This window comes from Thamnophis sirtalis, unplaced genomic scaffold, assembly GCF_051295495.1.
Source record: "Thamnophis sirtalis isolate CommonGarterSnake01/CBP01778 unplaced genomic scaffold, rThaSir2_p1.2 scaffold_13, whole genome shotgun sequence".
Taxonomy (NCBI): Eukaryota; Metazoa; Chordata; class Lepidosauria; order Squamata; family Natricidae; genus Thamnophis; species Thamnophis sirtalis.
The window spans coordinates 34,859,140-34,873,153 of NW_028261393.1; the positions used below are offsets into that span (position 1 = coordinate 34,859,140).

At 47.7% G+C, this 14,014-nt stretch overlaps 1 protein-coding gene across 2 annotated transcripts in view; it reads right to left on the bottom strand.

Moving 5' to 3' along the window:
* LOC106548636 (actin-binding protein WASF3) overlaps window positions 1-10,375 on the bottom strand; it is a 30,022-nt gene extending 19,647 nt beyond the window's left edge. The window contains exons 1-2 of one of the 2 annotated variants that reach the window (XM_087727400.1): window positions 10,206-10,375; window positions 178-336 (exon numbers count right to left, since the gene is read on the bottom strand). In XM_087727400.1, coding sequence (XP_087583526.1) covers window positions 178-310 — 133 coding nt within the window. In that variant the 5' untranslated portion in view covers window positions 311-336; window positions 10,206-10,375. The remainder of the gene's footprint in view (window positions 1-177; window positions 337-10,205) is intronic. The other variant, XM_087727399.1, reaches the window with a different exon arrangement.
* Window positions 10,376-14,014: the final 3,639 nt, after the last annotated feature.

A 14,014-nucleotide genomic window follows, 5' to 3' on the forward strand; every position in this document is an offset into this window, starting at 1 on the left:
GATGGGTAGCATATAAATTTTTAAAAATTAAATTAAATAATTAAATAAAATTAAGATTCATGGAACTGAAAGGGACTTGGAAACTCTCAAGCCCAATTCCCTGGTGCAACTGCACCCTACTTCGGTCTGCTTTGACTAACGGGGGTGAAGGAGTTTGTGCGAAACCTGCCCACTTACTGAGGCTTCCCAACTGTTTAATGATGGCGGCCAAAGTGCTGTTGGTCACACACTCCAACTCGCTGGTCACCCCATCAGGAAGGGCCCCCCGGCAAAGATGGCGGGGCTCGATATTGCGTTTCACCAACGGCATCTTGGTGAGGAGTCAGTGGACCAAGTCTGTGATAAAGAGAAGAGAAAAGGTTTCATTTTCTTTCAAAATGTTACTTCCAAGGTGCCTTCATTAAGAACTGAACTTTGCAGAAATTTAATAAGCGAGGTCCTTAGTACTCTCTTGAGCTTGGCTGTTTTCTTGCAAATGTTTCATGACCCAACTAGGTAACATCATCAGTGCTAAAAGGGAGTGGGGTTTGCAAAGAGGAGAAGGAGAGGAAGGGAGAAGAAGGAGAAAAACCATGGAGCCCTTGGTGCTCTCTGAGCTTAGCTGTTTTCTTGCTGATGTTCATTACCCAACTAGGCGACATCATCAATTTAATAAGTAAGGAGGGGAAAGAAAGTACCCAAAGTTAACATAGGAATAGGGAGAGATACATTCACGTTTGGTTACATTTGGGTACCAAGAAGAATTTTCATGAGTTTGCAGAGAGAATAAACAAGATTTTCATTCTATGGGGCCGCTGAGAGTCCTTTCTTGAAGACATTCTCCAATTTGGAACCCAGTGCATTATTTCAGCTTGAAATGATTGTTTCCTGGGTTGAGTGGAGTGAATGCAACTCTCACATAACTCCCAGAATTCCCCAGCCAACCATGCTGTAGTTGAAATCCTCACATCTTAAAAGTTGCTGAGATTGAAAGGGTTGGTCTAATCTTTTCATCATTTTACATTACGAGCCTTCTTTTATTATGCATAAATAACAGAAACCAACAACCAGGAATCTGAGAGCAGGGTTTGTCCCCTCCGGCATAAAAGCAACTGCAGAGACAAATGTGATTCTAACTTTTCCTTTCTTTCTGTGTTGCTTGATCAGTTCCCAATCCTCCCCTCAGCAGGTTCTCAAGAGAATATTGTCCATCCTTAAAGGAAGCCCAGCTGCTTTGAGTGAGGAGCAGCATATAAATCAGACAACTGCCTGACCCACCACCCTTCACCATGGGCACCAGCTGCTGGAGCAATCTTCATGACTTCCTAGCAGGGGAACTAAAGCATCAAGTGGTGTCCAATTTCTTAGTGGCTTTAAAAGATGCTGGAGATGTTAGTGTTGGGAGAGCATTACAAATAGACCTTGACTTACAACCAGAATTGAGACCAGAATTTCTGTTGCTAAATTACACGGTTGCTAGGTGATCCATGCTTGATTTTATGATCTTTATGCCATGATTGTTAAGTGAATCACTGCAGTTGTACTGAGATCCATTACTAGTCAAAGAGGGTAATTGGTGGAACCTTCTGGCTTCTGTTTGTAACAGAGACTGCTCATCATGGTTTTAAGTTGTGAAGTTGTAAAGCAGGTCAATCATGTGACCAACTCGATTTTATGAGTTTTCATAGCAATAGCACTTATATACCGCTTCACAAGGCTTTCCAGCCCTCTCTAAGCGGTTTGCAGAGTCAGCATCTTGCCCACAACAATCTGGATCCTCGTTTTACTGACCTGGGAAGGATGGAAGGCTGAGTCAACCTTTTTTTTTTTAAAGTTTATTTATATGCCGCCCTTTTCCCTGGGGGGACTCAGGGCGGCTTACAACTTAAAAAGGGGGGGGGGGAGACAAACTTTTAACATATAAGACAAATACATAATTAAAACACAACATTCATACTATTCGGGCGGGTTGTAGTCTTAACCCCAGGCCTGACGGGATAGCCAAGTTCTGAGGGCTGTGCGGAAGGTCTGGAGGGTGGTGAGGATACGAATTTCCACGGGGAGATCGTTCCACAGGGTCGGAGCTGCCACCGAGAAGGCTCTCCTCCGCGTAGTTGCCAGTCGACATTGACCAGCAGATGGGACTCGGAGGAGGCCTAACCGGTGAGATCTAATAGGTCATGTGGAGGTAATTGGCAGTAGGTGGTCTCTCAAGTATCCAGATCCACTACCATGGAGGGCTTTATGGGTGGCAAGTAGCACCTTGAAGCACACCCGGAGATCGACAGGTAGCCAGTGCAGCTCGCGGAGGATAGGTGTTATGTGGGTGAAACGAGGTGCACCCACAATCGCTCGCGCGGCCGCATTCTGGACTAGCTGAAGTCGCCGAATACTCTTCAAGGGCAGCCCCATGTAGAGCACATTGCAGTATTCCAGCCTAGAGGTCACAAGGGCACGAGTGACTGTTGTGAGAGCCTCCCGGTTCAGGTAGGGGCGCAACTGGTGGACCAGGCGAACCTGGGCAAATGCCCCCCTGGTCACAGCTGACAAGTGATGTTCGAAAGTCAGCTGTGGGTCCAGGAGGACTCCCAAGTTGCGGACCCTGTCTGAGGGGCGTAGTGTTTGACCCCCCAGCCTGAGAGATGGAATACTAGCCAAATTGGTGGGAGGGAAACACAACAGCCACTCGGTCTTATCTGGGTTGAGCACGAGTTTGTTAGCCCTCATCCAGTCACTAACAGCTTCAAGTCCCTGGTTCATCACTTCCACCGCTTCATTGAGTTGGCATGGGGCGGACAGATACAACTGGGTATCTTCCGCATACTGGTGGTATTTTATCCCGTGCCGCCGAATGATCTCGCCCAGCGGTTTCATGTAGATGTTGAAAAGTAGGGGGACAGGACCGAACCCTGCGACACCCCATATGTTAGGGGCCTAGGGGTCGATCTCTGCCCTCCAACTAACACCGACTGCGACCTGTCCGAGAGGTAAGAGGAGAACCACCGCAAAACAGTGCCTCCCACCCCCACCTCCCGCAGTCGTCGCAGAAGGATACCATGGTCGATGGTATCGAAAGCCGCTGAGAGGTCAAGGAGAACCAGGATGGAGGCATAGCCTCCGTCCCTGGCTCTCCAGAGGTCATCGGTCAATGCGACCAAAGCGGTTTCTGTGCTGTAGCCAGGCCTGAAGCCAGACTGGAATGGGTCAAGATAGCTAGCTTCCTCCAAGGACCGCTGGAGCTGAAAGGCCACCACCTTCTCAACAACCTTCCCCACAAAGGGGAGGTTGGAGACTGGACAATAATTGTTAAGAACGGCTGGATCCAAAGATGGTTTCTTCAGGAGGGGTCTCACCACCGCCGCTTTAAGTGCGGGGGGAAAGACCCCCTCCTGAAGGGAGGCAGTAACAACCGCCTGGATCCAGCCCCGTGTCACCTCCCTGCTGTTAGCAACCAGCCAGGAGGGGCACGGGTCCAGTACACATGTGTAGGCACTCACAGCTCTCATGGCTTTGTCCACGTCCCCAGGGGCAACATCCTGAAACTCAACCCAGGGGTGGTCTACCAGATTATCCCCTTGTGCCTCGGCTGGATCTGCAGAATCGGAGTCCAACTCCGACCGAAACCGAGCAACTTTGTCCGCTAAGAACTGGACATAGTCCTCAGCCCTACCCTGCAGGGGATCCTCCGTAACCCTCCTATTTAGGAGGGAACGGGTTATCCTAAACAGGGCGGCTGGGCGCGACTCAGCGGAGGCGATCAAGGTGGCAATATAAGCTCTTTTTGCCGTCCTAATTGCCCTGATGTATTCCTTGATGCACGATGTTAGAAGTGCTCAGCTCGATTCGGATTTGTTGGACCTCCATAGGTGCTCTAGGCGTCTCTTCCGGTGCTTCCTCTCCCGGAGTTCCTCGGTAAACCAAGGAGGCCTCCTGGATCCACTGCCTCGGAGTGGCCGTAGTGGCGCAATCCGGTCAAGAGACTCCGACGCTGCCGAGTTCCAGGCAGCAACCAGGGTCTCCACCGGACTGTGGGCGAGAGTATCAGGAATAACCCCAAGCTCCGTCTGGAACCTCAAGGGGTCCATAAGTCGCCTGGGGCGGAACCACCTGGTCGGTTCCTCCTCCCTACAGTGGAGGTTTGGTCTCCGAAAGTCAAGCCTCAGTAGGCAGTGGTCTGACCATGACAGGGGTATGATCTCACTACCCCTCAGACCAAGATCACAAGTCCACTGCTCCGAGAGGAATACGAGGTTGAGCGTGTGACCCGCTGAGTGGGTTGGGCCCCGAATTACCTGGGTCAAGCCCATGGCTGTCATGGAAGCCATGAACTCCTGCGCTCCATCAGAGTGTTCACCGAGCGAAGGCAAATTGAAATCCCCCAGAACCATAAGCCTGGGGAACTCAACTGCCAGCTCGGCTACCGACTCGAGGAGCGAGGGGAGGGCTGCTGCAACGCTGTTGGGAGGCAGGTACGTTAACAGCAAACCCACTTGACCCTTGAGGTCCAACTTCACCAGCAGGGACTCACACCCGACAAGCTCCGGAGCAGGGATCCTACGAGGTACTAGAGACTCTCGGATAACAATAGCCACACCTCCACCCCTTCCCTGGGCTCTCGGCTGATGGAGCACCTGAAATCCTTCTGGGCACATCTCTACGAGGGGGACTCCTCCCTCCGGGCCCAGCCAGGTTTCAGTAATACATGCCAGGTCTGCCCTCTTGTCTAAAATTAAGTCCCGGACGAGGGGGGCCTTGTGAATTACAGACCTGGCATTTAGCGACAACAGCCTGAGACCAGGGTCCTGATTACTCGCGCCATCTGGCCTTGGAGTTGGACTCATAGGGCCGGAAGGAGGGATCTCTGTGACGTAGCGAGCCCTCCTTCCCCAGTAATGGCCAGCCCTAAAGTCCCCGCCATATCTGCCCCTCCCTGTTACGACCGTGATGCTCCGGCCCACTCCCGTGTCCGTGGTTCCCTCAACCACCCCTATGGCTCCCGCGTTCCCCGGCAGGCCCTCCGAATCAAGCACACTCATTTGTTCACTCAGACAGTCCCCACGTGATAGTTAAAACACATAAAATACAGCAAAATAGATCAATAAAAGGGGGACCATTCACTCAATCACATGCGTATCCCATGCATATCCCATACAAAAGAAAGAAAGAAGAGGAGAAAAGAAAAAGAAGGTCCAAAAAGTCCAGGATGGTTGAGGAAAGGAGAGGGCCTTCTTACGTACTGTAAGTACCCCCACTCGTCCAGTAGTGGCGCTATCTGTGGCAGCAGGTCCAAGGCGGCATCAGGCAACGATGGCCGTGGCAGATGAAAGTGCAGATGAAAGTGCAGATAAAAGGGCAGATGAAAATGCAATCCAAAAAGTCCAAAAGCCGCACTCAGGGAGGAGTCAAATCTCAAACAGCAAAAGGCCCTGCAGTGGCGACGGCCCAGTGGAGGGGAGAATGCACCGACAGGGGAGGCCAAGCCGAGGGGAGAGGAAGGGGGGTGCAATAGCAGCAGATGAAAACAACCTCCCATTCTCTCCCAGTGCTGTCCCAGGCTGACCGCCTTCTCCCTGGGGCGATGGATAGTCCAGTGCAAATCTAAAGACTCCTCACAGTCCTCACGGTCGGGAAGGCGCAGCTGAAAGTGCCGAAAAAGCTGAAAAACACCGCCCAAAGGCATCATACGAGGGCCGCCCGAAAGCGGCGACCCAGTTGTTTGCTTCTTCAGCTGTTTGCTTCTTCTTCAGGTCCCCTGGAGCTCGCTCTCCTACAGGAACCTCTTCCCGCACCGGCCTAAGAGAAACTGCAGTGGGAGCGGCAAAAACTAGCCATCCAGCCTAGCCACTTTGATGTTGGAATCCAGCTACCCCTTCCTCAGAGCAAAGCATAGCGCAGATGTCAAGGGAGGGAGGGGAAAGGCTGCAGCGGCGATGGAAAGCCAGCCGCTCGGTTCGCCTAGCCCTGATGACAGCCCCTAAAAGCCGAGCCGCTGCGTTTTCAGGAACGGCCACAGCAACCAGAGACACAGACGAGGCAGAGAAAGTAGCAGAAGGGGGGGGAGATTCTCTCAGCCAGCAGATGGGGGAGAGTTGAGGCTCTCTCAGGCCAGCCGGGTCGCAAACGAACCTCCAAACAGTATTACCCAACGTCTCCAGCCAAGTTGGGCCGCGACGCCTTCCAAACGGCACCCGGGCGGCATCTTTAAAACGCTTTTCCGAATCAGCTGGGCCGCGGCGTCTTCCGGGCGCCCCCGAACGGCGTCGGCGTTTTTCTTAAAAGGCAGCCTTGGAGAGCAATATCCCTCCAGTCCGCTGCCAGCACCAGACCCCCCAAGAAATCGCTCATGCCCTGGTCTCTCTCTAGCTCAATTTCTGGGGGCAATTTCTCCTTCTTTGGCTGTTTTCCCGTATGGACGCCGGAGCGAAGGGCTCGGCAGCCATGTTGCTCACCAACCTTGAGCTGGTGAGACTCAAACTGCTGGCAGTTGGCAGTCAGCAGAGCTAGTCTGCAGTACTGCATTCTAACCACTGCACCACCACTGTGCCTGAAGTGAACATCACAATTGTAAAATGACATGCTGCAGATCCATGGTTTGCTATGGGCCAGTTTTACGGTAAACAGGAAATAAATGCAGTTTTTTTGGCAAAACTGTCATAAAACACAATCACGTGACCATGGGGCACTGCCAATGGCCGTTAATGTAGTCCTATTGCTGAGAGCCAGAAATGTGGTGATGTGACCAAGGGAGGGTATTAACCATTGGAACTTCGAATCTGGATTTAAGTGTCAGGTCCAAATAACCAGGAACAGGGATTGAGTTGAAAGCACTTTCTTTATTACTACTTCCTACACACAAGAATCTGTTTTACTAATGGTCAAGGCAAACCTCTGTGGATAAGAGTCAATGGAATTTAAGGGGTCCTGGACTTAGGTCCCTAGTGGGCACTCCAAACCACTGACTTTTTTTGTGCACACTGAACTGGCAGTAATGCAGGGAGCAACCCACCCCTGCCCAGAATTATGTGATCACCTTTTGCAACTTCTGACAAGCAGTCAGTGAGGAAGTCTGATTCATTTAACAACCATGCTACTAACTGAACAACTGCAATTGATTCACTTAACTGTAGCAAGAAAGCTTGGAAGGGACCTTGGAGGTCTTCTAGTCCAACCCCCTGCACAAGCAGGAAACTCTAGACTATTCCGGACAAATGGCTGTCCAAACTCTTCTTGAAACCCTCCAGTGATGGAGCATTCACTGCCTACTGCATGTAACAAAGGCCACAGGTCAGGACCTTCCTGTCTCCTGCAACTACTCCTCAGTAGGGAGACAGCTTTTGAAGGTAGAACATATCTAAGAGTTACTGAGAGTTTTTGTCTCCATAAATTGGTCTTACTCCTTGTACAAGTTACTTTACTTCATGCCATGAGAGTGAATTCAAAGACGGACGACATCGAAGGATTGATTCTGAGAAACTGCAGTTTTTGAGAAGTTTGGCCTGATTGTGTTGCGCTAATAATCTTCACCAACTAAGGCGAGATGAGCAATGGGAGATGAAAATAATTCTTCATCTTGCATCTTGTAAAGCTTGCCTTTTTTAAATAAGGAAAGGAAAGAGAACCGGGTCGTCCTCAGTAGAGGAAAATATGTAAATGCAACAAAGGTTAGATTGGAGGGAGGGGGGGTAGTAGGAAAGACAGGATGGAGAGGAGAAAGGAGAGGAACAGGAAAAAGGGAAAGGCAGAAGAAGGGGGGAAGGTTAAAAAGGAGGAAGAGAAAAGAGAGAAGGGAAGGGAGAGGTGGAAAGAAGGAAGGAGAGAAGAAAGAGAAGAAAGTGGGATAGGAAGGAGGGAGGGAAGAAGGCAGGGAAGCAAGGAGGGAAAGGGAGGGAAGGAAGGAGAGAAGGAGAGTAGATAGGAAGGAGGGAAGGAGGGAAGAAAGGAGGGAACTTAAGAGAAGAGAAAGGAAGGAGGGAAGGAGGAAAGGAGGGAGGGAAGATATGAGAGAAGGAGGGGGGGAAGAAGAGAGGAAAGGGAAGGGGAAGGAAAGGAGGAAAGGAAAAGAAAGGAGGGAAGGAAGGAGGGAAGGAGAGAAGGAGGGAGGGAAGGAAGGGGAGTGGGAAAGAAGAAACAAGGGAAGGAAAGAGGGAGGGAGGGAAGAAGATACCTAACCTTTGATGTCTATAATGATTTTGATATTATGGGAATGTCTTGAAACGCAGTCAAATGTAAAGCGAAACAGTGGATGTTGTATTGTCTTTTACCAGTTATTGGTTGTTGTATTTTTCTTTTACTAATAAAAATACTTTATTAAAAAAAAAAAATCTTCACCAACATTGTTTTGAAGAACCTTCTCAGTGAAAACATCAATCCAGCAGGATGCTAATCCATGGCTTTCTGCTGACAAACATCCAAGTTTAATAGTTTTAAATACTTTTTAACAGGAAATCTTCACACCTGGACATTTAGCAGCAAAGACCTGAAGAGTTTCCTCCCCGCAAAGCAGTTCATCTTCAGGTTTACCTTGAAAGTCTCATTAGCAAGTCGGCATTGGAAATTGCACATTATGGAATGGCTGATTAATTAACACCTGAAGCTACTAAATTAAATGCAGGCATTTGGATGAAGAGAGGAAGAACCGCAAAGGTAAGGTGGGGTCAGCATCAATGAATTCACATCACTCCTGCTGCAGAGCATAAACAAAGATGCTAGAAGAAGAGAACTGTCCGGTGATTTTTCAATTAGCAATTGTCCTACACAGCATTTTGGCTAATGCATTAAACAAAGAAGGGAGAGAGAGAAGGTGAGAGATAGAGAGAAGAGACACATCTGTACTAAAAGAGATTTGTTTGTTCTTTAGGCTCAGAGAGCATAGAAAGTAGCATCTCAAGGTAGCAAAATTAAGTAAGAATTTGCAAATCAGGCAATGCCTTCACATGAAAGAATCAGATTCCATAGCAGATGTAGAAGATGAAGAGGCTGAGCCTGAGGGAAGAGATTTAAGTCCAGCCCACCTTGAATGCCTTCCTTATCTCCCACTCATTTCCCTTGACTGCTAGTTGGTCAGATTCTTGTAGAAGCTTAAGCTTGCAAAATCTTTATATTCCTTTGAACTGCCAGAATCTCCTGATTTCCCCAGTGCTTGACAGCAAAGCTCATGTTTTGTATTAGAAACAGAGAAAAATACATATGGCATAATGGTATGCCAAGTGCCCTTTAGAATTGGCTCTGCCCAGGTAAGTCCTTGGTAAGCCATTAGGGTATTATTTTCTGGTTGACTATTTGTCTGGTGTTAATCTCTGCTTATCTGGATGTTGGCTGCTGGAGGGGATGTGTTCTATTCTTTTTATTTTCTTTCTAGATTTTATTCTTATCTCTTTTGAATGCTGCGCAAATGTGGTTTATCCCTTTTATGTGTCTACTGATGACTAATTTGTCTGAATGCCAAACTTCCAGGAATTTGATTTTCTTTTTTGGATTTAGCTTGCTTTAGGAGGCTCAGTTTCCCAGCTGAAACTGTGGTTGAATTTGTCCATGCTTTGTCAGATGAAAGAGTTAAATGCCTTCTGACAGCCAGCTGGCATTTGTAAATCTACTTTGCTAGTCTAGTCTAGCCTCTAATAGGTTAACAGATGTGTTTTAATAAAAATGCTTTCCTGTGACAGATTGCAAGTAAGGCAGAAGAAGAATGGAGAGGAAATGAGATATAAATATCCAAATGATAGCAGGGAGGCCTATTAGCTTATCTCCTAAACAAGAACTTAGTCCAAGTGGTCAGAGACCTGGAAGAAAAGGCTTCACAACCCTCTGAGGAGCCTTTAAGGTAATCCTCGGCTTTACAATTGAGCCTCAAATTTCAGTTGCTAAGTAAGACAGTTGTTAAGTGAATTTTGACCCATTTTACCACCTTTCTTGCCAGTTAAGTGAGTCCCCGCAGTTGTTAAGTTAATAAGATGATTATGAAGTGAATCTGATTTCCCTATTGACCTTGCTTGTCAGAAGATTACAAAAAGGTGATTACACAATCACTTCAACTGTCATAAATATGAGTCAGTTGCCAAGCATCTGAATTTTGATCATAAGACCCTGGAGATGCGGCAACCATCGTTAAATGTGAAAAATAGTCCTAAGTCACTTTTTTGTAACCTTTAGCAGTCACTAAAGGAACTGTTGTAAATTAAGGATTACCTGTAGTGCAAACAAGAGTTGGAAATTCTCCTGACACTTACCAAGGTTTTGCATTTACCCCAGACTAGCATTAAAGACACTGAAGCCTGAGCAGTCCATGGTCTTGCCCAGTTGAAGGGAAGCTTAATGGATCACTGCTCCCCAATCTTTTTTTTTTTTCCTCCAAGGTATCAGAGCCTCCTCTTTACTCCTCCTGTGACCCTCATCTGCTCCTCATTCTCAATTTAAGAGCTGCAGGAAACAGGAAACGGCACAGACATGTATAGGGGCAGGCATCAAACAACAATCAGAAAATAACAGAACAGAATAACAAGAGTTGGAAAGGACCTTGGAGGTCTCCTAATCCAACCTCCTACTCAAGCAAGGGGACCTATACCATTCTGGACAAATGGCTGTCCAGTCTCTTCTTAAAAGCCTCCAGTGATGGAGCTTCCCCAATTTCTGAAGGCAAGCCCTTCCACTAGTTAATTGTTCTCATTGTTAGAAAACTTCTTAATTCTAGGTTGCTTCTCTCCTTAATAGTTTCTATCCATTGTTGTCTTGCCTTCTGGTGTTTGGAAAATAAGTTGATCCCCTCTTCTTCGTGGCAGCCCCTCAAATATTGCAACACTGCTATCACTGCTACCTGTCATTCTTCTTTTCACTAGATTGGACAAACCCAATTCCTGCAATCATCCATTCTATATATTTTAGCCGCTGGTCCCCTAAGCATCTTTGATGCTCTTTTCTACACTCTTTCCAGAGCGTCTACAGCTTTTTTATAATATGGTGACCATAACTGGATGCAGTATTCCAAGTGTGGTCTTACTAAGGCTTTATAAAGCAGTACTAACACTTCACATGATCTTGATTCTATCCCTCTGTCAATGCAGCCCAGGATTGCATTGGCTTTTTTAGCTGCTGCTGGACACGGCTGGCTCATATTTAAGGGATTGTCAACAAGAGCTCCAAGGAGTGGGAAGCAAACTTTCTCAGTAGGACCAACAGAAAGTGTCAAGGCTGCTTCACTCAGTAACCAAGAAAGAAACCACTCAACTCCATTTTGTAGAATTAAGAGTACTTTTACTGGTCATGACTAGATAGTAGCTAGGCAAAGCAAGGTCTGAGGCAAAAGCGTGTGCAAGCATAGATATCAATATGTGACCCAACCCCCTTCCCCTAGTAACCCCAGCCAGTCCAATCAGCACACCCCACAGGTGTCATGTGGGAGACGTCTTCAAAAAGCATCATCAGGCTGGTATGTCGAACAGTTGGCCTCGCGGCAAATCCCTTATCTGCAACATGCGCAGTAGATGGTGAGAACACCTCCCTTTATACAGTCACTCCTGTGCTGACACTTCCCCACCCACATATAATGCCCCCACCTCCCAGTTTCAATGGCAGCTGAAAGCAAGCAGCAAAACAGAGGCTGACATAAAGTATTTTTCATGTTTCAACCTTATTTGACAACCAGGACAAGCAGGCGCAGCTGCAGAAGGAATGGACAGGCTCACACTGTGATCCTTGCTCCAAATCACGCAGAGCACCATTTGACCCCGAGGGAGCAGGTGAAGCCATGGGAAAAAAATGTGGGCAGGTTGACTCTGCATCTCAGGGATCTCTTGGCAGGCTGGAATTGGGGAAAGGAAATTTCATCCCAGCTTTGCAGGCTGCAGCTTTCTCGTCAATGAAGAAAAGGGTCCATTCACAGCCTTGCAGCAGAAAATATTTCCCCATCTGGATGCAAACTTCAGTCACAGCCAACATCTGGAGCCAACTCCATTGCCAAGCAGCAGGGTTGTAAAGCAAGACATCACACAACTGCAATGATTTACAATGGCAATTGCAACTGTTGCGGTTGCTGGCATTAAGCAGGATGTTACATGATCCCCATTTGCCCCTCCAACCAACTTCCCCACTGATTCTGCATTTGGAAAGCCAGCAGGAAAGGTTGCAAATGGTGACTGACCATAGGATGCGCAATATCATAATTGTGACCTAGCTGTTGAATATCCACATCACCATCATATGACCGCAACAGACAGTGACGACCGCAACTGCAAGGATTAGTTATAAGCAGTGATGGGTTGCAGGTGGCACGCCCGCGGTATGGTGTACTGGTGCCTGCCCGGAGCACCGGATACCGTTCCAGTACAGTGCTCCAGAGGGCCTGCCCGCCCGAGTTCCTTACCTGTATTTAAGCCCTTCGGCATTTCCACACATGCGCACAGAGCACACAGCGCCTGCACAACACTCTGCTGAGCAGCTGGAGCGTCACGCAGGCATCGCAAGAGGTAAGGACGCATGTGCATGCTGCGCGTGTTCATGTGGTGGATGCCGGGTCCCACTGCAACTGTACCGGTTGCAACAGGATCCGGAACCCAGCACTGGTTATAAGTCTCCTTGCTCAGCACAGTCCTAATTTTGAATGCTCCCTGAAGGAGCAGTCATTCAATGAAGGACCACTTGTGTACCTAAACATCAATGAGTTGCAACACCCATGATCAATCTTGCCTGGGCCGACTGCATCGTTCAAACATTGTCTTGAATCCTAGAGACAAGGAACTCAAGGATGCATCCCAGGGAATTGCAGTAAATTATTTTTAGTTGTTTGTTGAGTTGTTTAAGTTGGTGGAAGCCAAGATAGAAATGGGAACAACTTTTCATCTACACAAACCAAGCAGCTGAGAATCTGAGAGCTTCCAAGAATTTGTAGCATTCAGCTTTTTTAATCTGCTGATAATCCTTAGGATGACACCGAGTTGTATATCATCAAGGACGGCCCAGCTCCCTCACTCTTACTTTCCTTGTGTGTTTCTGTATGATGTGCTCCAGTTGATCTAAATTCACAGAGGATGGCAGGTGGAGGGAGTTGGGCAGCAGCATCTGCAGCAAGCTAGGATGATGCTAAAGTGACAAGCGCACCATGATGTCACACAGAGGGCACCTTCACCCCCTTAAAATGGGAAGCGGCAGCTTTTATTTTATATATTTTTATATCGTACCTTTGTTACTTTTAGAAATAACTATCAGGATGATGGACAAACCTAATACAGGCAGTCCTTAACTTACAACAATTACACCCGCACTGAAAAAAGGGGCTTATGACCGTTTTCACACTTACGGCCGCTACATCATCCCCAGGGTCACGTGATTAAAATCCAGGTGCTTGGCAGGTGGTTCATATTTAGGATGGTCCTGTGATTTTATAACCATTTCACAAGCAAAGTCAATGGAGAATCCCCATTCACTTATAACATCTACGTTACTAATTTAACAATTGCCGCGATTCATTTAACAACTATGGCAAGAAAGGTTGTAAAATGCGGCAACGTTCACTTATAAATGTATCGCTTAGCAACAGAAATTTTGTGGTTGTAAGTCAAAGACTGCCTGTACTCCTTCATTTTCCTATTTTCTCCACAACAACCTTGTGAGGTGGAATGAGCTGAGAGAGAGAGTGACTGGCCCAAAGTCACCCAACCGGCTTTCATGCCAAAGGTGGAACTAGAACTCCCCGTCTCCTGGTTTCTATCCTGGTGCCATAACCATTAGACCAGTGTTTCTCAACCTTGGCAACTTGAAGATGTCCGGACTTCAACTCCCAGAATTCCCCAGCCAGCATTTGCTGGCTGGGGAATTCTGGGAGTTGAAATCCGGACATCTTCAAGTTGCCAAGGTTGAGAAACACTGCATTAGACCAAATTGGCTTACATCTACGTAACAGTGACATCATCCATGTGGCCTCATATGCTCCGCCCATCGCAGGAAACTTCAGGTAGTTCAGTCTCCAATGGACTATTTTTTTCCCCATTCTCTGTCCTGGGAATTTCCATTCAGTGTCATTTCTTAGCTTCAGGTCATCAAATTA